This window comes from Monodelphis domestica, chromosome 3 (genome assembly GCF_027887165.1).
Source record: "Monodelphis domestica isolate mMonDom1 chromosome 3, mMonDom1.pri, whole genome shotgun sequence".
Taxonomy (NCBI): Eukaryota; Metazoa; Chordata; class Mammalia; order Didelphimorphia; family Didelphidae; genus Monodelphis; species Monodelphis domestica.
In genome coordinates, this window is record NC_077229.1 from 11,516,658 (window position 1) to 11,543,276 (window position 26,619).

Genomic DNA, 26,619 nt, shown 5'->3' on the forward strand with positions numbered 1-26,619 from the left:
CAGGAATTCAACCATTTAAGTTGTTGAGTTTAACAGTGAAGGAAATTCTTTTTTTAAAAATTAATTTATTTAATCAATTTAGAACATTATTCCTTGGTTACAATATTCACAATATTTCCCTCCCTCCCCTTCACCCACCTTCAGTGAAGGAATTCTTAAAGGGCATTGACACTGGGTGTGGGAGATTGTAGAATTTCCTCATAAATCTTGGTGTCCCATTACCGATTGTCCATGGGATGGAACTGAAAACTTTAAATAATCTGAAAATATGGAGTTCCCAGGTTTTACTCACTTCACTTATAGCAGTGTCCACCAAAACTAAAGAGCAATATCCTTAATTTGGCAATAGTATATTGAACCCTGGCTATCCTATCCATCAAAGTGAGTGGAATTTGAAAAAGTAGGCAGAGGGACTACCATAAAGATACTAATTGGGATTCATCCTAACTGAAAACTATGACTATTCCAGATTCATTTGGACTATTCTTTAAGCCTATTATTCTAAGAATTAGAAGTGTAAAGCTATACTCCAGGAAAAATCTTGCCCTTGGAAGCTTGTTTATTCTTGATCTGTTCCTGAGTATTCCTGTCTGGTTTCAAGAGGATCACATAACATTTGGGAATAAAGATGCAGCCCAGTAGCCCAGCACTGGAGGCCAGGATGGAGAAGATCTCCACAGCCACCATGGCCTTCCCTTTGGTGCTCTGATATGTGGGCAGAAAAGTGACCCAGACACTGCAAAACACGAGCATGCTGAAAGTGATGAACTTGGCTTCATTGAAGGTATCAGGCAGGTTCCTGGCCAGAAAAGCTACACTAAAGCTTCCCAGAGCCAAAAAGCCCAAATAGCCCAGGACACTGTAAAAGGCAAAAGCAGAGCCCTCATTACATCTAATTATTATGTGGCCATATTGAGAGTGTGTATCTGCCTCTGGAAAAGGGGGAGAAGTAACCAACCAAAAAGCACAGAAAATCACTTGAAGCCCTGAGCAGATGAGAACAATATAGTAGGATACTCTGGGATGTATGAACATGCGTATCCTGCTCCCTGGCCTGATACCCCTGAAAGCCACAACCACTATGATGGTTTTGGCCAAAATGGAGGAAACAGCCACTGTGAAGACAACTACAAATACTGTTTGTTGTAGGAGGCAGGTGGCAGTGGTAGGACGACCTATGAAGAGCAGGGAGCAGAGGAAACAGAAGATGAGGGAGATGAGGAGAGTATAGCTGAGAGTCCTGTTATTGGCTTTGACTATGGGAGTGTCTTGGAACTTCACAAAGATCCCCAGAACCAGGGCTGTTAGTAAGGAGAAGGAAATAGCCATACAGGTCAAAGTCATCCCCAACGGCTCTTTCACATTTAAGAAGGTCACAATCTTGGGAAGGCAGCGATCTCTCTGCTTATTTGGGTATTCAATCTCAGGACACTTCCTACAATGCTCTGCATCTGCAGGAGATAAAAAAGTATTTAATTTATTGGTTAAAAATATTGTCATTATTCCCAATTGCAGATAACAGTCATAATAGCTGTACCAATTCCATCTGCCTTCATAGGATGAAAAATCTCCTTTCCTCTTTATATAAGCACAATGTTATTGGTAAGAAACAAGGCACCCAAGGCCAGGTCCATTCTGTTCATGTTCTTTATTATTGGGTGGGGTTAGAACATATTGATTCTATATTCTTTTTATCTTGATTATCTTGATTGTTGTTTTTGTCTGAATTTGTTGTCATTTTTGTGTCTGAGTCTTCATGACCTCTTTGAAATTTTTTTTGGGGGGGGGGCAAAGATACTTGCTGGATTTGTCATTCCCTTCTCCAGCTCATTTATAGATGATGAAACTGAGGCAAAATAGTTTAAGGAACTTGCCCAATCACATATCTAGTCAGTGACTAACATCATGCTTGAACTCAGGTTTTCCTGACCCCATGCTCAGCACTATCCAACTACCTGTCCTGTAGAGAGCAATTAGTTATTGTTCAGTCTTGTACAACTCTTCATGACCAATTTGGATTTCTCTTTGCAGAGACATCAGAGTAGTTTCTATTTCCTTATCCAGTTCATTTCACAGATGAGGAAATTGAAGCAAACAGGGTTAAGTGATTTGCCCAGGGTCACACAAAAAAGGGCCAAGACTAGATTGTATCTCAAGTCTTTTTGACTTAAGGCTTGGTGCTCCATCCACTTTACTAACTAGCTTCCCTTATTCTCTTATTACAATGCATTTAGAAATTAGAGTCTTTTAGTATCAAATATAAAGATAACTTCTGTGCCTATTGTGTTGTGGCACAACTAGTTGTAGATTGCTGCATTAATTTTTCCTCTCTTTCCTGCTTTTAGCACATTTTCTCCAACTAATTGATATGAATTTTACAAATGTTTTGAAGAGACAAATACATTGTATCATGTTATATCCTGCTAATTTTTAGAAAATTGATGTCATCATACAATGAATTCAATAATCTTTTCATATTAGAGTTTTAGAAGATAGTTCAAACCCAAATTCATATTAGATCATGGGTTGAATTGTTTATTTGATTTTGGAATAGTGGATTGACCATATTTTAAACCTCTCTTTCAAATCTTTGAGATCTTCATAAAGTTTACCCTGGAAATGACATTCTAAAAACCTTCTCTGGAACCCTAGAATATCATTCTTGTTGCCAGAAGACTTTCTCTTCTCTAGACAGTCCCTTTCCTCCTCCTGTTTTTCCCTCCCTTTTTTGAGATCTTCTATAACTTGAATTTTTCAGGTTGAAAGTGTGACCGTGAAAATGTGGGTTTCGAGACTTAAATTGCCAAAACTGTAAAGATAATTTTTAGTGTCTTGAGTTAAATAAAATATAAGTGGTCGCCATGGGAAAAATTCCCAAATATGAAATACTCAAGTCAGTTGGTTTTTATGGAGATTTTAATTAATACAAATGAAAGAATTAAAGAAAGGGATAGAGAGAGAGGCAGAGGAAATAGTAGGAAAGGGCCTAGGCCATTGGCCTAGGTCTGAGCTTTAAGAGAGACTAGTCAGTCCTTAATCACAAGATCATTCCAAGCAAGCTCTAGTGTTCAGAGAGACCAGCTCCTATTCAGCTTCCAAAGCTGAACTAAGTTCAGAGGCCACAAGCTCCTGTCTTTTAAAGAAAATTTTCTCTTGTGTCACCTCCCCTAAATTTTCACATCTACCAATCACAGTAGATGCTTTTCCTAGGATTGCCCATTCTTAGTTTTCACCACTCTTTAGTTCTCACCTTCTCTGGGTAGATTATATCTTCTGAGTACTTCACACCTCTTTGCTAAGCTTGCCCTTTGTAAGTTGCTTGACCTTTTAGTGATTAATTTGACCTTCATAGGTACTTAGCACCCTTTTGTATTACATCTAAAAATAGACCTAGCTTAAGGGCCTTTGCCTGACTATAACTATGGGTTGGGGATTTTTTCTCATTGTTCCATCAGGAGTTTACAATTTTATCTTCACCTAAAGTATGCCTAAGTATGGGTGGAGTAATGTTAGAGTTCCCAATACATTCCTGACCAAGTACCTTCATTGTTTAAAATGGGGAATCGCCTTAACCAAATGTTCCAAGGTAGAGTCTGAGAAATTTTAAGATTCACAACCCCCCCTGATGATCATTGGGAGACTAGTCTCCCCATTGATCATTTAACATAATCATCGTGTAGTCCTAAACGCACTTCTAACTACACATGCATTCAATATTCAATTTTCTAAGAGGAAATTAGAGTAGTGAGGGAGGAATAGAAAAGAAAGAAAGCAAAACCAATGTTTTGCTAGGCACATTGACAGAAAGCCAAATTAGGGGCAGTCCCTTTGGCATAAAAGTATACATTTACAATAAATGTTCGATCAGACTTCAGTTCAATCAACCACACCCAGAGTTTCTTCTGGATCTTCTTGATGTAGTGTGGGTTTTCTGGCATCTTTCTGCAACAGTTCATTCTCTGGATTTAGGAGCTAGCAAGCTTCTTCCTTGAAGATATTTCTCCAACAAAATCAAAATCTTGGATTTTTATAAAAATACAATCTCAAAGAAAAAATAAAAAAATCTTGGATTTTTAATTAAAATACAATCCCCCATGAAGTAGGTGTTAAAAAACATCCAGATCAGCTCAGGATGCAATGTTGAGTTATGGGGGTATATGATTCAATTATCAAAAGAAGAGAAAAACACAACCAAAAAACATAAGTGGAAAAAATTCAAAATAGGCCCCTGAATAGGTCCAATTTAAAGTAATTTCTATCCCACAAGTCTGTAGGACAGAATACAGTAATATTTCACTTACCCATTTGCAGCCAAGACTACAGGAAGTTGCCATAATATAAGAAGGAAAGGAACTAGAATTCTATTTTGATAGGGAACTGTCATTCCGTCGTCTGAATTTTTACATTCTCAGGGATATACGGAGCCAGTGTGATAGTCAAATTTTGTACTTCTATGAGTACTTCACAAAGAGAGTAGATACAAGGAAGTCCTACAACTTAACATATGTCAAGCGTCACAACCTTGAGTCCCCATTAGTTTTTCCTGTGTGCTCGTTTTTGGCACAATTCAGGTTAAGTCTGTGCTCCTTGTTTTTATCCCTTTTCCTAGAATCAGATACAAACATTAATCATAGTTCCATGATATTTTATCAATAAATGGAAGGTTCCCATAGTTTAAAGCTTTTGGGTATGCATTGATATTATAGCGAGTATATATGTATTAAACTTCTATTACTGCAGAAAAATAATATTAATTATATGTACCTTTAGTACAAGAAATGAGAAAAAAAATTATTCTAATCAAAAGAAAAGAAAAGGCAATAATAAAAACAAGGAAAAAATCAGGAATTCAATTTGTTCTCGAAAAACAGCTTCCACTTGTCAATGGATTATTATTTCCAATGCATGTGATAGGGTATAGTCAATCAGTCTCAACAGAAGATGCTTTCTTCACATATGAGCAATGAATCCAAGAGTCCTTTTCTCCAACCTTTATAGATATTGGAGTAGTTAACAATATTTGGAATGGTCCTTCTCAGGAAGGCTGAGTTGCTCCAGTATGATTGAAATTCTTAATATACACTTTGTCTCCTGGGTTCAGGTCATGAAGAGAAAAATCTAGTGGTCCAGCTTGTACTGCAGCTCCAGATTCATGAAGTTCATGCAGTTTGTGCTGTAATTCCTGTATATAGGAATCAATAGTAGTATCTCCCCCTAATAGTGATGTATATGCAGGGGGGAAAGGTTTAGCCTGTATAGGTGGATGTCCAAAAAGCATCTCAAATGGTGAGATGTGTAGGTCTCCTCTAGGCCTAGTTTTAAGATAAAATAGGGCCAGAGGGAGAATTTCAGGCCATTTTAAATGCGTCTCAGTGCATAATTTTCCAATCATAGTTTTAAGTTATTTGTTCATCCTCTCAACTTGGCCTGAGCTCTGGGGATGATATGGAACATGGAATTTGGGCGTCATCCCCAAGCAAGAATATATCTGATTTAGGACAGAATCAGTAAAATGACTTCCTCTATCTGAATCAATATGTGCTGGCAATCCAAAACAAGGAATAATTTCTTTTAAAAGCAACAAAAGCTACTGTGGCTCGGGTCAGTTTAGCAAAGAGGTGTGAAGTACTCAGAAGATATAATCTACCCAGAGAAGGTGAGAACTAAAGAGTGGTGAAAACTAAGAATGGGAAGTCCTAGGAAAAGCGTCTACTGTAATTGGTAGACATGAAAATTTAGGGGAGGTGACACAAGAGAAATTTTTCTTTAAAAGGAAGGAGCTTGAGGCCTCTGGAGGGAGTTCAGCTTTGGAAGCTGAATTAGAGGTCAGGAGTCAGAGCTGGGTCTCTGAACTCAGTTCAGGAGTTGAGGATTTCTCTGAACACTAGGGTTTTGCTTGGGACAAAATCTTGTGGTGAGTGATGAAGCCTAACTTGGTTTCTCTCTTAAAGAGAAAGGCCTAGGCCATTAAGCCTAGGCCCTAGCCTTTTCCTACTATTTCCTCTTACTCTGTCTCTTTCCCTTTCTTTAATTCCTTCATTTGTATTAATTAAAATCTCCATAAAACCCAACTGACTTGAGTGTTTCATATTTGGGAACTTTTCCCATGGCGACCACTTATTTTGGATTTAACTCAAGACACTAAAAATTATCTTTACCATTTTGGCAATTTAAGTCTTGAAACCCACATTTTGATGGTCACAAAAGAAAACATTGAACTGCTTATGAGACATCAGAGATGAAAGTCCAAACATACTTTTGTGCTAGTGATGACAAAAATCCCTTTAGAAACCCTGTGATTTTAATCTATAGTATAAGTAATTACATGTCAACATGATTCGGTCACAGAATTTTGAGTTAGTAATGATTGCATTTAAATCCTACCTCAAACAATAAATAGCTCAATTTCCCTGTGTAAGCCACTTTGCTTTCATCTCTCTCAGTTGTCAGTGAAATGGGAGTAATAATAGCACCTCCCTCAAAGGGTTGTTGTGAGACTCAAATGAGATAGCATATATACAATGCAAGTACTATATAAATGTTGGTTATTTATATCAATATCAATATTATTATCATTATCATCATCAAATCAAGAAACAACTCTCTTTTCTAGGAAGACTCATATGATTCCACACCAAGAGAGTAAATCAGATTAAGGCATGCTGTTACCTGGTATACATTATAGGAAATTCTCATAGAATCAGCATTTTCTCTACTTCCCTCTTTTTCCTACTATATTCATTTGAAAACAATAAAATTCAAAGCCATTGGATGAGTCATGATAGCATCTAGTCAAATTTGAGCTGAACAAAGAGTCAGAAAGAAAGAATGTTGGACTGTAATCAGGAGACGTGAGTATCAATCTTTATTTAGCCTGTAGAGAACACTATAGAGTTATATAATTGCTCTAGATTTTATGTGTCCAATAAAGCATCAGGGAAAGATCTTTGAAGACCCAAGTAGGCTTCAGCACTCAGTTATATGCAGATATTCTTCTGGAACCAGACCCATAAGTTAAAGAAAGTAGCAAAATGTATGAATCACTTCCTATTTTATCAATAAGAATGAAATCACTCCCTGCCTACCCACAACTAAAACCACAATTATACACACCATTCAAAGTCAGTCATTGAAATATTCAGTTCCTTACCTCATTCTCCACTTTCATCATTACCTTTCCTGACTTCATTGCTTTCAGAGTTCCTTCTCTTCCTCAAGCCTTCAACTATTCAGATGCATCAGTGGACTCTTGTCCTTATCCTTCTACATGTTTGGCCCACTGCAGGATCTCTGTCCAGTGTTCTGAAGACTTTCTCCCTAACTCCTGCCATGAGCATACCAAAAAAGAGCTTTCCAACTAACCACTTATTATTCTTCATCTACCTTTGTGACAATCTCATCTCTTCTTGCCCTTAATTTTTTATCTTCTCACATCTTCTACTCCTTTTATTCTTTTAATGACCTCATTGATTATATGGTGATAATTTGTTCATATATAATATGTGCCTATCAATTGCTTTTGGAGTATTTTCAATTTAACTTCTTTGGAGATGGTTATACTCTGTATCTAACAGTCAGAAAATACCACTTATATGGTTAGCTTTTAGAAGATTAACTTTCATTTTGTAGAATAAGCTTGATGTCATGGAGAGCTACAAGTTCCCTTATACATTATATGCTGTTCAAACATTCCTATTCAACTTTGGGTCCAACCCATCCACTGAATTATCTGACCCAAACATGCATAATAACGAACAATTTGGGCAGATTTTCTTTCTAAATGAATATCTTCTCCAGTAAAATAAACAATCTATCAACTTTGTCTTCATGGTATGAACAAACAATCCAAATTCTTCTGAAGGATTATTTATCTCTACTAAAAAGCACTGAAATGTCTCAGAGCTAGACAAACTGCACAGTATAATCCACAAATAGGTGCATCTGAAGGACCTCATCAATTCAAGAAGATAGCTTTGAAATTTATCAGAGGGACAATGCTATTAACCACTTTTGGAGAGCATGCACAACTTACTTTAGGCAATCATTTAAAAAAATAAGCAAAGTAGGATTATAATACATATTTTATCATAAAAATCAATTGAAAAGCAGAAAGTGTGTTTCATTGTTGAGGATCCCTTAACAAATCCTCCTTTTTTCTTTGATGTAACTGGGTAGTCAGTTTGAATTCTCTGTGAACAGGACAAACATTCTGAAACCTAACTATGTGAATGATTGGAGTTGTAATTCTACAGAGAAAGTCTTATTTTTCTCTTTGCTATACTAGAGAGACAAAGCTAGTTGGAAGGAACAAAAAAAGGTGTCAGAGTTTACAGAGTTCACTCACTTCTGGAGAGGATCATGCTTGGCAGTAGGCAGTGAAGGGTATGAGGGGAGAGAGAGAGAGAGTGCGAGAGAGAGAGCGACAGAGACAGAGACAGAGACAGAGACAGAGACAGAGAGAAACAGAGGGGGGGGGAGAGAGAGAGAGAGAGAGAGAGAGAGAGAGAGAGAGAGAGAGAGAGAGAGAGAGAGAGAGGCAGACAGGTAGACAGACAGACAGAGACACAGAGAGACACAGAGAGACATGGAGGGGGGGAGAAAGAGAGAGAGAGAAATTGACACAGAAATAAGTACAGAGACTAAAAAGGAGAAGAGAGAAGTAAAGAATTCACAAAGGGTGCCAAGTTATATTACAGATCAGAAAGGGTGTGAGGAAGATTTGGCTGCACCCTTCCCCTTTCCTTATTTTTGTATCTATTACACATTTTATGCCTGATTCCAAGCTTCTTCAAAGTCTGCTCAATTTGTTCTCTTGAAACACAAATCTATTCTTCCAGGAACTCCTAGACATACATCACAATCCCAGAGGTTGTTACAGGGATGGAGGTATAGCACTAATTGGAGCAAGGGGAGGATAGTTCCACTATATTTGAACATGAAACCAATTTATTGTATTGGCCTTTGTTGCTCTATAAATGACCACGAGGAGTAATTTCAAAACAGAAACTCACTCATAAGGCTGGAGATCTCCCCTTCTGGGCATGGGGAGCAATCAAAGCAGCAGGCAGCCTGCCCCTCCAAAGGGGTCTTCCTGAATCCAGGATCACAACTGTCACTGCATACTCCAGAAGGAACCTAAGGCAGTAATAGAAGAGTGGCATACCCATCTTTAACTGAGAGTGACTGAGTTTGGGGGCAGAAAAAGGAAACTTATTTTCAAAGAAACCCCTTAATGATGGTCACTCTCACAGATAGTTAAGTGGTAGTTTATGTTGAAGTTGGAGAAAGAATACCTGAATTTAAATCCAACATCATACATCAATTGTGTTGCCCTGGGCAAGTCACTTAATCTCTGTCTCCCTCAGTTTTTTGCTCAGGTGTTCAGTCCTTTCTGACTCTTTCGGATGCCATGTATCATAACACTAAGGTCCTTTTTTGGTCTACTATCTTTTGACATCTCTTCAAGTTCATGTTCATTGCTTTCATGATGATATCTATCTAATCCATCTTCTTACTTCCCCTTCTCCTTTTGCCTTCAATCTTTCCCAGAAATGAGTCCCCCCCACCCAATGATTCCTGTTTTCTCATTATTTTGAACAACTGATTTGATCTCCTTTTTGTCTAAGGAATTCTCAAAAGTGTTCTCCAGCACCATAACTCAGAAGTGCTGACTCTGTGCTGTGCTTCTGTATGGTCTATCTCTCACAGACATAAATTACCACTGGAGAAACTCAAATTTAAACAACTCAGATGTCCTACCCTACATCTATCTAATTGCCTAATAGTCCAGAAAAGGAATATGGTAAGTGTTGGTGGGGACATGGGAAACTTAGAACACAAATGAACTGTTGGTGAAGTTGTGAACTAATCTAACCATTTGGGGGAGCAATTTGGAACTATGCCCAAAGGATTATAAAACTGTGCATACACTTTGATCCATCAATACCACTACTAAGTTTGTATTCAAAAGTGATTTTAAAAAAAGGGACAAAGGACCTATTTGTACACAAATATTTATAGCAGATATTTTTGTGGTAGCAAAGAATTGAAAAGGAAGGGAATATCCACTGGGAGATATTGAATTGGGGAATAGTTGAATAAGTTTGTTCTGATTGTAATAGAATTCTATTGTTTTATAAGAAATGATGAATAGGATGATTTCCGAAAAAACCTGGAAAGTCTTACATGAATGATGCAAAGTGAAGTGAGCAGAACCAGGACAAAACTAACAACAAAACTGTATGTTGAACAACTTTGAATGACAGCTATTTTCAGCAAGAGAATGATTGAAGACAATTCCAAAAGACTCAAGACAAAAAAATGTCATCTGCTTCCAGAGAAGGCATTGATGGAGTCTAAATTTAGATAAAAATATACCATGTTTCTCTTTTTTTCCTTCATTTTGTTGTCCTTATTAGAGTTCTCTTACAGAAGAGGAGTAATATAAAAAAAGTTTGACATCATTGGGCAGGTAAAAATCGATATCAGATTGCTTACCATCTGGTAGGTAGAGAGTAAGAAGAGAACTTGAAACTCAAAGATAAAAAAAAATGTTAAAAGTTATTTTTACATACAATTGGGGAAAATTAGACATTGTTTTTTAAAAAAAGAATTGTTCCCATGATTAAAAATACAAAGTTAACATTTAAAATGCCTCTGACCTTTGAATCCCACCAGCCCCACATTATCACATCCATACAAATTGTTAATTCTTGACCATGTGGAGCCTTGGGGACAAATTGACCCACTTTCACAAGAACTTCAGTCTCATTAGAAAAGGTCAAATAGTTCATAATGGCATATTGAGCCTCAGAGCTCCTATTTTCATCCACAAACACCTGGTCACCAGCACTGTTGTTAAACTGGGTGTTCTTCAGGAAGGAGTGCAGCTGAAATGGAAGAGAAAATCTAATCATTTGGGTAATGCCTTAGGGAAGAACTGTTGTATTAGAAGCCCTGGGACTCTTTTGCTGTTTTAATGAGTTTTGAGGTCTTATTTGGAGGTGTAATAAAATCTGGTTTTCTATTGGAACATATAGAAACGAAACTTTGGACCCCACAGTATTGGTTAATAACACCCAATAGTTTCACCATGGAATCCTCACCCCTTTATCCTATTGCCATGGTCTGTTGATTTTACCTTTACAATATTTCAACTATCTCACCATATTCTACTTTGATACTCCCATAACCACATTACCTCCTACTTGCACTTAAAAGCTTCTTGGTGGGTCTCTCTACTATAAGCCTCTTTTCATTCCAGTCAATTTTCCATTCAGCCATCAAAGTCAGTTTTCCTAAAAAGCGTGTCTGACCATGTCACTTTCGAACTCAGTAAGGTCTAGTGGTTATAACCCCCAGGATAAAATACAAAATCTTCTGGGTGGTAGTCAAAGCACTTAATATATTCAGCATTCCCTCACCTTTCCAGTCTTCTTAGACTTTCCGTCACCCTTCTCCACCTAATCTTTAATCCAGTCACTGCCTCTTTGTTGTGCCAAGAAAAAGACATTCTCTTGCTTGGCTTCGACTTGCATTTTCTCTGGCTGTCTTCCATTTCTGTAATTCTCACCTTCCTCATCTCTACGTCCTTGCTTCTCTGTATTTTTTCAAGTTCTAATTAAAGCTTCTCCTTTTAAAGGAAGCCCTTCCCAATTTATTCTAAATTAGGACTTTCCCCTGTTAATTCTTTCCTATTTATCCATTATGCAGCTTAACTGTACTTAGTTGTTTTTATGTTGCTTCCACCATTACAATGTGTGACAGAGGTCTGAACTCAAGGAAGAGTGACAGGCTGAGGTGCTGCTGAATCTTCTCTCATCAATGGGGGAGGGGGCCCAGGAGGTCTGGAATCTTAAGGAGCAGGAAGGTTCTGAGGGAGAAGCCGTTAGCTCTCTCAGTCTTGAGACAGGAAAGGGGAAGGTCTAACCAAGACTTGATCCTGGGAAAAGATTCATCTTTCTCTCCGGGTGTTGAGACATCCTTCCCCCCATCAATTCCTAACCAAAGTGCCCAGCTGGAGGAAACATTAAACCTCTGGCAAGACTACCTCAGAGCTCATGGTGCTCTGGGTCTGAACTGTGCCAGTTGGGCCAAGATCATGGGTAACCAAGCCTGACTCTCTCAGGGGGCCCAAGGCTGTCAAGGCTTGGTTCCAACTTGGTTCCCCAACTTGAGGAGGGATGAAGTGGTAGCTAGAATAGGGTCACTGCCTCCTTCTTTCCTCACAAACTTTTCTGCAGCCATTTCCATGAATTAGCTTAGAATAAAGGTTGTTGTCTTTCCCAAATTGACTTGAGTGTGAGTGGGCCAGCTTGAGAGGGAGAATAATCTCTCTGAGGAGGAAAGCTCTAGATATTAGTAGAAGAGGAAGATAAGAGCCATAGCTGAGGGAAGGCTGAAGGGGAAAACTACACACTCCCCCTCTCCTCATTCTTGGCCCATTTTTAACATCAGTTGTCTCCTCTGGACCCTGCTTTGAGAGAGAAGATATCCATTTTCCTCTCTCCTTTTACCATCAACTAATTCCTCTACTATAAATGTCACCATCAAGGCAAAGGACTCTTTTTTATATCACCACTGCTTAGTATGGTATCTAGGAAACAGTAGGGACTTAATAAATACTTATTGATTAATTGATTACATACTTTACATATGGTCCTCAAAAATGCAATAGGAGACCCATTCTCTCTTTCAGCTTTATGGTCACATTGGCATCCTTATAAACAGAAAAAGGTAAGTCTGTGCTGGACTCACATCCAGGCAAGGCAATCCCCAGGGTCCATAGACAAGCCTGAAATATATATCTTACCATGTATTTGTACCTTCCTCCTACAGGGTATGATGAAATGTATTTATACAGGTTAATGGTCCTTGTAGAGAAATAGATGTAGATTGTTTAGAGGGAAATTAAAATTAAGCATATCCTTGACTAATGAGTCTATTAGAAAAATAAACACCTATGTTGCAAAGGAAATTTGCTCTCTCCCCTTTCTGGAGTCGATCAGGTAACATCAACTACCTGAATTCCTGGCATGAGCCTGAACTTGACCCACAGGCAAAGACTGTGAAGGAAATCATTGAGTGAATTGAGTCACAAGGATAGAATGGCAGCTGGAAAAAGGCAGCAGTAGAGTCAAGAGATCATGAGACAGGAAGTCCTGATTTTCAAACAGCAAAGGACATTGATAGCTTAACCAGTCCCAAATAGGTTATTGTGAAATACAATTTAAACAACTATAGCTGCCACAAAGTTAATTGAAATGTCGTTTTAAGGATAGATGACTCCATACTCTATGTATTAGAGCAATGATTGAAAGTACACTATCAGGGCTGTTGCAAAAAGATTTCCTGTCCAGATACACATATGATTTTTAGATAGTACCTGAGGTTCTTTCTAAAACCAAGACAATGTGAAAGAAATAGCAATTAGGAGTTTCATGTGCTGAATGACAATTTTTGGCAAGTAATTATACACACATGAAGGAACAAATTAGAGAATTTGAGATTTGCAAGGTAATACATTATTCATCTTTTTCCATGCATACTCCAAATACTTGCTCACTGCAAAATATCTAAAAATGGGTCACCAAGTCAATTTTACCTGCCAAGAATGAAGTACTAAATATTGTTCATCTCCCATTGATCTTTTCTCTGATTTTCTCATTAATATTTCATGGAGAGTCCAAGCTACAGCATAGATAGCATTATAGAGAGTGTAACTTAAACCAGACATGGTCATATCAAAAGAGCACAGAGGCAAAGTCTCCAAGGAAGCATTTGGTGAACATATCTCTTGCTCTTGGTTTTCTGGTTGGTCTGGACACTTAAAAACTGAGAGCCAGAATCCCTTTAGTAAAATGTCATCTGGATATTTTGAAGGTGTAACTGTCTTAAGAAAAGTCTTAAACCCTGGAATTTCACTTGTCAAGTATGAAAATGTGAGAGCTCCATGGAAAGCAAAACCTTCAACATAGAGGTGTCTCATGGTAATGTCCCAGTGAGACGTGGCAATCCACACCTTCTGTATTGGGAAGAAAGGAACTTGTGAATATCTCAGAATCATTAATGAATCTGTGTCACCATGAATGACTATCACTACAGTTGATGATGATAGAATCCTGGGCATGAAGGTCTCCTGTGATTCCATATGTCTTCTCTCACTGACAGGGATCTTCTCGGTGAAGGACATACAAACACCGTTCTTTACCATTTCCCTTCTTATTTCCCAGAGGAAATCCTCTCCTCTCATATCATCTGTTACAATCAGACCTATCCAGTTCCATTCAAAATATACCATTAATTGGACAACACCCTGATGAAGAGAAGAGTCTTTGGGGGCCATCTGATAGAGGGAAGGAAACTGGACCTTGTCACTAAGAATGGAATCAAATGGACCATAGCTGATCTGAATGAGAAAGAAATGTGAATCAGTTTTACCCATGGCAATGCTGAGAGAATTCTAGCAAAATACAGACTTTTGAATAGGAAATTTTGTTGATTAAAAAAAGTAGATTTCAGTGCTTATTTTATGACGGGTAGCATATTTATGTCTGAGGGTCTCTGTATTTATCCTTTTCTCTGAGCCCTCAAAAATAATAATTCAATGAAAAGATTTCTGAGATTTTGTCATTACCTCTACTCATGATAGTGTGTCTTCCATTTTCTAATGTTTTCTAACATAACTAGGATACATTCTTATTTCTTTGTTGTGGTGTTGGTCCATAGTAGATTTCAAGATTAAACCCATTCTATATAATTGAGAGTGGAGTATTGGTTTTCTTTTTTAAATAAAAGAAGGTGAATGATATTATGCATATGTTTTAGCTTTGAACAAAATATAATTCACCTACACATGTTTTCCTTGGATTTAAGTGTGACATAAGAAAATTTAATTTTTCTAATGATACTGGAAAATGATTTCTAATTGCTTGAAAACAGGGATCTGAGAGTAAGGAATGAGTTTAGTGGAATCCTAAACAACCAATACCAATAAGAATTCCCAGTCAGATATAACTGAAAAGCAGGTTACATCTGTGATTGAAAAACTCCAATGAATATGACCTTTTACTTGTAAAGCCAGCTCATTCTTCTTCATATATAATTGATATGATTATAATTTTTAGGGGAAAAAAAGATCTTTTCATATAACCTAAATTTCCTTTTTTTGGTAACTTGCAGCAACTGTTATTATTGTTTCTACCTTCCCTGATCACACAGGACAAACAAAATGTCTTCCTCATATGACAAGTCTCCAAATATTGCAAAATAGCCACCAATGTCCACTTCACATTTTAACTTTCTGTTGTGTTTTTTTATATTCTTCCATCTACTTTCCTATTCTTTCAACTAATCTTCATATGACCTAGACTTGAGATTCTTCATCTTGTTTCCCCTCTCTGGACTCTCTTCAGTTTATCAATGGTCTTCCTAAAGTCTGGATTTGGAAACAAAACTCAATACTCAAGAATGGGTCTGAGGGCAGAATACAATTTTATTCCTAGAAGCTATCATTTCTTAATTTAGCTCAAGTTTATATTAGCTTTTTGATTTTCAAATGGGCAAGCTGACTCATATTTAAGGAAAGAATGAATGGTATAAAAATAAATTGGCAAGTTATAAAATAAAATATTTATGTGGAAAAACTGTTCCAATATAGGTTCAAAACTTTTAAAAACTGTTTAACTTGCCAATCAGGTTCAAACTGTTTGGATACTTTTGGATACATTTGATAGAGGTAATCAAAAGCATCCTCAGTGATGAAGTGAAGCTCAAATGTGAATTTCCCTTCAGGGACAGGCACAAAGATGCTCAAGAAGGCTCTTATTAAAAACATAAAATATTTATTGAAATATATATGGATAAATAAAGGATTTCTAATTCTAAAGGATTCTAAATCTACCCAAATAAACTCCCAGGTTCCACAAGGAACTGCTTCTCCTGTGTTTCACAGGCTACACTAATCCTCCCTGATCTGACTAACCCAAATTTATACTATCTAAATAAAAACTACCACTGTTATCCTTATAAATCTTAACTTCGCCTTCAAATTATAAAATAGCAAAGGCTGCTGGTTGAGTCTCAACAAGAATCACGTAAGGACTCTGAATCTCAGATTCAGAGTCCAAACCAAAGACCAGGTTTTTATTTGGTCTTCTCAGATATAAATCAACCTATAAAAACTACAATAGATAGTCACTAGTGTTTCCCAAGTTGGGAAAGGAAAACACTGAGCTTCTTCAGGTCTTTCCTTTAGACAGAGAGAGAGAGGCAAAGATGTTCCCTCCTCCAGCCCTGAGAGAGTGTATGAGAATGTATCTCTGCCAATTGCCAGAGAGAGTAATTGACATAAAAAAAAGGTTATCACTGTCAGCAGTTGAAATTAACATGCTCTCAGCTCTAACTCCAGCTCTTTTATCAAGCAGCCACTTCACTTCTTATCCCTAAACTAATGAAACAATGCTTATTTTCTAATATCATCCTTACAATGGACAAGTAAATAAAAAATGTATTGACATCCTCTTCTAGTCATTGTTCTAAGTATGGCAATACCAATACAAAAGTCAATATAATCTTTCCTTCCAATGTTTTTTTTTGTTGTTGTTGTTTATATTGGAAAAGACAACACATATATTGTAATATTTACCAAAGAGGAATTTTTTTTTTTTCAGGGAAGTCACTGCGGTGGTGAGTCAATGCATGGAGCAAATTTGCTGTTTTGTCCTTTCAGTGAATGGTGATAAAAATTTTGCTAATCTAATCTGATTTAGAGGAGGAAAACAATGTATTTTAGGGAGGGAAGAGAATGCAAGAATTAATAGTATCTGAGATGTACAATCTTGTTTGAGTTAGATTTGGAGAAGTCTCACTTATGAGAAGTTTAAAATGTACACTTGCTGGTTAAAGTTGGAAAGAAATATTATTTCTTAAAGTGCACATATATAATTATTTGATAACATTTGTGATTAATTAAAAGTTTCCCTTATAACTATCAGAGGCTGTTATAGTTACTACAAAAACTTTTTTTTAAACCCTCACCTTCCATCTTGGAGTCAATACTGTGTATTGGCTCCAAGGCAGAAGAGTGGTAAGGGCTAGGCAATGGGGGTTAAGTGACTTTCCCAGGGTCACACAGTACTACAAAAACTTTTAAAAGATTTAATTTCAATATCTCTCAGTTTTCTCACATTTCAATATCTCTGTCTACTGGTATAATTAATGCACCCATTTTACGGAATAAATATTAATAAGTTGCATTTTGTGAGCATTTTCATTGTCCACATCATCTTGAATCTGAAGGAGATATAGAAAGACACATTGAAAGCTTTAATAATTAAACATAACTGATTTCTTCCAAATAATTTTAAAATAATTTCTCAAATTAAATTCTAAAGTGACATAGCCAGCAAAAGGTCAGAGTGAATATTCTTCCTCACTAAGACAACCTAAAAGTTCAGAAGTAGAGTTCTGGAAGCAGGAGTAGGGTCTGGCCTGGAGTTCACATGACTGCAACTCCAGTGGTGGAATTTGGTGGTGGTTACAGAAACACTGGCAGTTACGAGATCTCTACAGCCAGAGGCAGTAAAAGGATGAGACAGCTGACTATAAGGAGAGTGCAGGGGACTCATATGCTAGTACTGGGTGCAGAATCAATCATTATTTGGAAACTCTATTGTTTATACCCACTTTTCTATCATGGTTCAAGGATGCAGAGTAAATGCTTTTGGTTCTGAGAAAGAAGAGACCCTGAGGAGTGTATTGATTTAGAATCTTGAACCCTAGAAACTACATTTCCCACAATACCCTTTTCCATTTCCTGTCGTGCCTTGTTGATTAATTTGGTATTTGGTTTTGACTTCCTCCATGCTGGTGGTCTCTCCCAGAAGGCCCCTGTCTTGGGCTTGTACCAGCATGGAGGAAGAGAGCGTTGTTTTTTATTTCTGAACTTTAAGATAAATTTCAATATGAAGAAATATGATGAAAAATGACCAAAATGATAATCTGAATTTTAAGTTTTCCTATGATTACACAGAAGATCAGAGCACAAACTCAAAAGAAGATGATGAAGTCAGAATATCTACAAGCAAAGGCAATTCTTAGAAAAGCTAACAATCATTTTCAAAATCAAAGTAGTAAAAATATGTAGATAAAGAAAAGAGAGGAAGAATAGAAAAATACAATCAGTTTAGTACAAGAGAAACAAAAATACTGAAGAAAATGATAGTGTAAAACAAAATTGGCCAAATGGGACAAAAAAGTTACTAAGGCTCTCTGAAGAAAATAACTCCTTAAAAATTTATGATTGAGCAGGTAGAACAAATGCCTTTATGAGAAATCAAGAAACAATAAAACAAAGCCAAAGAATAAAAACTAAAAGAAATGTGAAATATCTCAAAGCAAAACAACTAACTCAGTAAATAGATCAAGGAGAGATGATTTAAATATTATTGGGCTCACTAAAAGCTATGATCCACAAAAAAAAAACCTTATACATAATATTTCAAGAAACTATAAAAGAAAACTATCCCAATATTCTATAAATTGAGAGTAAAATGGAAAAATCCACCAATCACCACCTGGAATCATCCTAAAATGAAAACTCTCAGTAATATAATAGTAAAATTCCTCAATTTCCAGGTCAAAAAGGAAATACTTTAAGTATCCAGAAATAAAGCAAACAAATAGTATGGAGCCACAGTTACCATTACATAATATTTAGCAGCTAACAATTCAAAGGTATGGAAAGTTTGAACTATAATATTCCAGAATCTAAAAGAGCTAAGATTACAAACAAGAATAACTTATGCAACATTCAACTGAGTATAACACATAAGAAAACATGGATCCTTAATGAAAAGAAGACTTTCAAGAATTCCTGATAAAAATGCCAGAGCAGAATAGAAGAAAATTTGACTTTCAAATACAAGATCCAATGAAGCATACAAAGGCAAACATGAAAGAAAGCCAGAAGGGATTCAATGAGGTTAAAGTGTTAACATTTCTATAAGGAAAGACCATAAATGTAACATTCTAATTTCTATCATTATTAAGACAGAAAAATTATAAATAGACAAGGCATGTGGGAATAAGACAATTATGATAATGTGAAAAAATTGATTGACAAAAGAAAGATACCCTATGTGAAGAGAAAGAGAGAGGAAGAAGGACAATTATCTTATATAAAAGAGACCCAAAAGTAAAAGCTTTTACAATGGCAGGTAAAATGCCAATGTGATGCAGCAATGCTTCAATTTCACTTTCATTTGAATTGGTTCAAAGATGGAAGAATATTTATACACAAACATATTGAATTGAAATATATATTACCAAAAATGAAACTGAGAAGGAAAAGAGCCTAGAGAATGGACAGTTATAAAAAGGGAAGGTTTATAAAGGAAGGCAGTAAACTGAGAAAAACATTTTAAAGGAAAATTTTCTCATAAAACCATCCTTTCTAAAATATATGTGGAACTCAGCCAAATTTATATTAAAAAGTCTGTTACACAATTGAAAAATGGTTGAGGAATATGAACAATCAGTTTTCAGAATAAATCAAAACTATAGTCATAAAATATGCTCTACTCTCCATTGAATAGAAAAATGCAAATTAAAACTACTTTGAGGTACCATCTTATACTCAACAGATTGGCCAATGTGATAGAAAAGAAAGAAAAAACAAATTATAGATGACATGTTGAAAATTAAGACATGAATATACTGTTGCTGGCTTGTGAACTGAAACAACTATCGTGAAGATCAGTTTTTAAATCTATCCAATTGTTTATGAAATTGTGCAGACCCTTTTGTGCATACCCTCAGCAATACCAGTACCAGACCTGTTTCCTAAAGAGATCAAAGAAAAAGGAAGAAAAACCTATCACTACATAAATATTCATATCAGCCCTTATTTTGGTGACAAACATTTGGAAACTGACAGTATGCTTATCAATTGGGGAATGGCTGAACGTGCTTTGGCACATAATTATGATGGAATACTTTAATGCAATAAGAAAATATGAATAACAATTTCAGAAAAAACTGAAAGTACTTCTTTGAATTGATGCAAAGTTAAGTAAACAGAATGAGGAGAACATCATAAACAGAAAGAGCAATATTGTAATGATGATCAAGAGTGAAAGACTTAGCTTAAATTCTGTAATCAATAATCCAAAGATTCACTCAATGACCTGGGGTTTTGTAATTTAAGGACCCATGATAAAAAAATAATTCTCATGCCAAAGACAGAACTGATGAATCCTTACCTACACATTGAGAAGGCAAACCATATATTCCTTGTTATCCATTTGAAATTATGAAAAAATTCTGAAAAAAATTTCACATTAATGTTAATATGAATTTTTTTCAGAATTTTTTAATATAATGTTTAAAATATTTGATGATGAATATAATGTTTAAAAATTTGATGAATATATTATTTGGTAAAAAAAGATGAAATATGAATACTGTTACATGGATACCCTGACATAAGCATTTCACGCTGATTTCCAAATCCCAAGTCAGAGTTAGTATAACCTTTGAATTTGGAGTTTTTCTTTTTTCTCTGGCATTTTAGGTTGATGATGAGAACTCACTATAATTCCAATGCTAGAGACCACCACGCTCAAACCTAGCCACTCCTCCAAAGTCTCCGATTTCTGAATCTACCTTTGGAGCTACTGAAGATAAATGATGTTGAGTGAAGTTATGCAAGCTTTAAAACAAAATTGTGGCTATAAATGAAGAAAGTCTTTTGTCTTTCCTTTTTTGCCATGACTAATTCCAAAATAAAAACTGGCCTTCATTTCATTTAAAACAAGGACTCATATTTGCCTTTGTCTCTGTTCCATAAAACCAACCTTTCTTCTGTTCTTGGTTCTGTACTAAGAAAGCAATCATTTATATGCATGACCACCAGTGAAAAAATTCAGTAAGCCATAAAGCTGAAATTCATATTAGCCCACCTGAAAGAATAGTGCTAATAGAAGACTTCTGGTCTTTAGAAGGTAAACTGCCTTCTGAAAGGAAATTCTTAATACCCCAGGTGTGTAGGTGTCTTTTCTGTTCTTTAATAAAGTGACTGGATCATTTGTGAAAAATGTCAGGAATTTATTCCAGCACTTGCACACTCTTAATTGTACTTATGTTTCTCTAGATCATAGACACTCTTATTATTGTTCCCCTAAATCTGCACTTTATACACTGGTGCTCTTGCTCAGACTACCTTTTGTAAAGATAACACATTTCTCAAAGAATTTGGTAATAACATTGATGGACCAAATTATTTTGAAAGGTGAAACATAAAGAGGGAGATATAATGGACTTAATGATCCTTCAACCAGAAGTCTAGGCACGTAAATTCTATTACCTACTCTTTCATCAGTGAATTATGTGACATTCAGTTAAAAAATTAACTTCTAACTTTGGAAACCACATTTCTCTACTGGGCAATTGTGTCTTGGTAACCTCTCATTTCCTTTCACAGGTTGGAAGCTAAATAACTCTAAGCTAAATTCTATTTTGGACCTGCAATCCAGGTGATGTTCCAAGAGATATTTGCCTTCCCTGCTAATTGAGGCAGGTGCATGATATAGTGACTAGAATGTTAAAGTGGTGTCAAGAAGATTTGAGTTCAAATCCTTTCATTGGTACTTTTTACATGCATGATATTTTTTAAAGAACTGAACTTTTCTCAGTTTCAGTATCCTACTCTATAACGTGGGAGAAATAATATCACCTGCCTTAAGGATTTGCTGTGAATATATGTGTGTGTGTGTGTGTGTGTGTGTGTGTGTGTGTGTGTGTGTGTGTGTGCAAAGTAGTTTTAAAACTTTAAAGCATTACAGAAACACTTATTATTGTTGTTGCTATTATAATATTTTCTTTGATAAAGGTAAAGAAAGTTAGATTCAATATCACTCACCTGGGGAAACTTGTAGAGGTTGAGCAGAGCCCCCATTTGTAGTGAGAGAGCTGATGTGGCTCCTCCAATAACAGCCACAGACTTGTCCTGCTTCCTGCAGCTGTAGTTAGGTATGGGCTGGTCTTGCCCAGACAGCCACCTCAAGGAGCTCTCCAAGGTTCTCTCATCACTGTGGTAAGTGTTGTAGAGGTGGAATCCCAGGGAAATGTTGGGCAACAGATTGGAATCCTTGTTAATCTCCTCTATAGCAAATGCTAGAGTTAGAGCTTGCTGATAATTTTTGTGCAGCCACCTGTGGAGAATCATACTATAAAACACTGGCAAAACATTGAAAAAAGGACATTTTTCAGAAGGAAGAATGCCACTGCTATGTGAATCAAAACTAATGACTAATAGTTGTTCAGCTCATTACATTTGTATCAAAAACAGCCTCTTTCATATGCCTTGTTCCTACATTCTCCTCTTTTTTTTGAGTCCTGAGATTGTGAAGACTATTGGCTTTAAGTTCTTATGTGATTGACATCTGACTCATTCACTCATTTCACAAATAGCTATTAATCATTAAAAGATCTTTTAGTGGATCTGGATGGTCCCTGACACTAGAAGGACTATGGTTAGTGGAAGATAATAGATACAATAATTGTAATACAACATGAGAGATGATGTGTTAAAGGTGAATGGCATTGATATCTATGAAGTGAGCAGCAAGAGATTCCATCCCCCTGAAGTAATAAGGGAATACTTACGTCATCATTTGGCCATGAAAAGAGAGAATGATTTTGATGTAAATATGTGGATATTTAGAAAGAGGTCATTCCAGAGGGAGAAATGACACAGGATCATACAGGTTTGGAAATAGAAGGCACTAGACATTTGGGTTTCCAATATCTTACTCAGGGTCTGCCTGAGATCTCAAATACATGTTAAGGTCATGACTCAGTTTTCCCTTCTTCCTTACTGTTCAGGAACTGAGAAGAGTAGAAAACCAAACTCATTTCACAGTTGTGACTTAGTACTAGATTTTTAGGAAGCCAATAGAATAAATATATTTATTATTCTTGACAATGTTTTAAAAATCCATCCCACTTAGTAAGATTTCTCCGGAGCAATCTAGACTTGGGTTAAAGGAAGCAGAAGAAGAGCAAGACAGAATCCTAACTTAAACTGATAGTATCTATAGAATCTTCTATCTTGAGAAGTCACTTGCTAGCTTTCTGAGGGAATTCAGACTTGCATACATTCTTTCCTTTCTCATTCATTTTCCATTAAATTAGAATTAAAGAAGACAAAAAAGAGCCTCTGCCTTCATCAAGAAGTGAAATTCTCAAGATAATATTCAAAGATTGAATAGAACTTAAAAGGGCATTTGACTAAGGAGAATCTTTTTGTTTAAGGTTTCATCAAAGTATGGTAGAACCTTCTTTTTCCTCTAAGCCAAACCATTAATGCTCTCTAACTGGTGAGGATTGGAAGAAACATATTCAAGCATTTAAATGGTAACCATTTATTGAAATAATTTTATGATTATCTTTCAGACAAGAAATAGCAACATAAATACTTCTTATTTACAAAATGAAAGGAAAATATAAAGGAAAGTATGAGAAATTCATAGTGATTAGGAAGTGTCAATGTGGAAATCTAGAAATCCCCAGTTTATTTATTGGGATGTAGAAACCCCAGGTTTTGACCTTGTCACAGGACAGTTTCCCCCTGAGGGAAGGTCCCACTTCACCAGACAATAGACATCCACTTCAGGTGGGAGGTAGACCCCATTCGAAGTCAAGTAGCTCTTTTGTCTGCCTTTGCCAGTATATCACACCCTCCTTCCAAGGATCCAAGGATCGAACATGGGATCTTCAGCTTGCAAACATGGGACCTTCAGCTTGGGAGACTGATGCACTACCTACAGCTCCAAAGCTGAAGTGAATGTCTATTTGTCTGGTGAAATGGGACCTTCCCTCAGGGGGAAACTGTCCTGTGACAAGGTCAAAACCTGGGGTTTCTACATCCCAATAAATAAACTGGGGACTTGTAGATTTCCACATTGATAGAAGTGTCAACTAGAAAAAACACAGAACTATTAAATAGTCAAAATCACTCTTTAATCAAGGGAAAAAGGGGTTAGCATTACTAATACGACAACAGAGCTACTTTCCAAGACTGCACAGAGTAGAGACACCCTGGTCACCAGCCCCTGGGAGTGCCACCAACTGAGGATGGGCTCTGAGGAACAAAAGAACTTGAGGAACCTATATACCACTCTAGATGACCTGGGGGGTTAGGATTAGAGGGACAGTTGATTGACTTTACAATGGTAAGAAAGGAAAATGAAGAGTTCCAGACAGGAATAATAGTGAGGGGCTTGGGCCCTACAATGGACACAAAAGGGAAAGACTTAGCCTAGGGCTGGGTCACCTTGGTCATGGACCTTAACCTACTGGGGAGAAACCATTGGGACAAAAGGGATGCTTAACATTGGATGGGATTAGCTGTTCCCACCCAGACTACCAGGATGTTCACTGTCTGGTGAAGAGGGACCTTCCCTCAGGGGGAAACCTCTCCTGAGACAAGGTCAAAACTTGGGGTTTCTACACTCAAACTAAATAAACTGGGGATCTCTAGATTTCCATGTTGACAGAAGTAATAAAACATGAGACAGATGTACAGAAAGATACCAAAGAGGTCAGAATGAACAGCTGCCAAAGAACCATCCAATGTATCTTCATAGACTGTCACAACCAAAAGACAGAATCAAATGATAACCTGCTTTTCCTCATCTATCCCAAAGCAAAATTGTCTAGAAATTGGTGTCTTTTAGGCTGAATCCCATTTCAGCAATTCAAGTTTAGAGAGACTTATATGTGAGTTTGCATTGTTACACACAGTTCCTTTTACATAAACCAGGATTTCTACCAGAAGTATTGATACAAGATGAAGCACAAAATTAAGCCCTGGATGTTAACAAATGTTAATACAATTTATCAAAGTCTTACGAAGGAAATCCATTTCTACTTCTCTTTGATGGTTCAGTTATACAAAACTATCATAGAGAAAGAAAACCAATTTTATCACCTGCTGAAAATTATAATGCTTTGAACTTCACGGAGAAATAGTTGGCATTCCATAAAGATTTCTGTAAATCTTGCTCACTCCATACTTATTACAACTGAATAATGGGCATACTCCATTCTTCACAATAAATACAAATATATTGAGTCTTTAGTTTCAGGCTCTGTCCTAGAGTAATCTAGTCAGCTTTGTTGGGATTTTTGAGACTGGAATGTTCTATATCTATTGTAAATATATAATTAGTAATGAGGAGGTTAGAGGTGTCAATGTAGAAATCTAGAAGTCCCCAGTTTATTTAGTTTGAGGGCAGGTTTTGACCTTGTCACCCTGAGGGAAGGTCCCTCTTCACCAGACAATGGACATCCTGCTAGTTTGAGTGGGAGCAGCTAATCCCATCCAATATTAAGCATCCCTTTTGTCCCAATGGTTTCCCCCCTAGGCTAAGGTCCATGACCAAGGTGGCCCAACCCTGGGCTGAGACTTTCCCTTTTGTGTCCATTGTAGGGCATCAGCCCCTCACTGTCATTCCTGTCTGGAACTCTTCATTTTCCTTTCTTACCATTGTAAAGTCAATCAACTGTCCCTCTCACCCTAAGCACCCAGGTCATCTAGAGTGGTATATAGGTTCCCCAAATTCTTTTGTTCCTCAGAGTCCATCCTGAGTCATTGGCTCTCCTAGGGGTCAGTGACCAGAGCAGCCAGAGTTCAATCTTCGGACTCTGTGCAGTTGCAGGGAGCGAGCAGCTCTATTGTTGAGGTCTATTAGCGATGAGGTCTTTTAGTACTGAACCCCTTTAGCCCTTGATTAAAGAGTGATTTTGACTATTTAATAGTTCTGTGTTTTTCCTAGTTGACAGAGGAAAATGATAAATTCACACACCCAGAAGTAGAGGACCTAATGGTATATTTTCTGCCAGTGTGGGAAGTGGCAGTAATATAATATCTTCACTGAAGAAAGAAGTCACATGACTCTAAATTGTTATGCTCACTTGTTATCTGACAGGCTAGAGGGGACAGACAGGAGCTTTCATTCATGTTGATGTGACATGTGTTCTCCTTGTCCAATATCAGTATACTCAAAAGCAATAATTCTGACCCAGTATGGGAAAATGGCACAAGTCTCAAGAACTTCAGCTGCTTCAGGGTATTAACCTAATTCCACAGGGTAAGTGGTGTAAAGACCTTAAGTATCAACATGAGATCATGACAGGGGAGGCAAGTTAATAAAAAACTAGTTCCTTCAGAGGAAAATGGGGAGGGGGAAGTAGAGAGACTTTTCCTGTTCAATTTTCAAAGTCAGCCAGATAAAGGGAAATTAAGAGAATGTAAAAAAATTAGGGAGAATTTCACTCATTGTCTCATGGTGAATGGACCAGTCCTTCTGCTCCATCCATAAGGACTTCTTTTTAATTATCACACTGAAAATGAGGCACAGACAGATAGAGGGGCACTTACTGATAAGTCTTACAAGCTTTGTTAGGAGGACTTTCAAATAGTTCTGCTCCTGTTATGATGTTCACTTCAGTTGAGAACAAGGATAAAAAGATTCCAATCTCTAGGTCCCCATCTTGAGAAACAAAGGGGTTAATCTGGTGGAAGCAGGGCAGCTTCTCTGTCCTTTGTCCAGAACC

At 36.8% G+C, this 26,619-nt stretch overlaps 1 protein-coding gene across 1 annotated transcript; it reads right to left on the reverse strand.

Moving 5' to 3' along the window:
* Nucleotides 1–522: 522 nt before the first annotated feature.
* On the reverse strand, nucleotides 523–26,619 carry VN2R553 (vomeronasal 2 receptor 553). The gene is made up of 6 exons (NM_001099563.1): nucleotides 26,475–26,619; nucleotides 21,920–22,236; nucleotides 13,604–14,407; nucleotides 10,662–10,889; nucleotides 9,012–9,135; nucleotides 523–1,451 (listed from the first exon to the last, which is right to left on the reverse strand). Coding segments are annotated over exons 1-6 (2,403 nt in total). The 5' UTR covers nucleotides 26,476–26,619.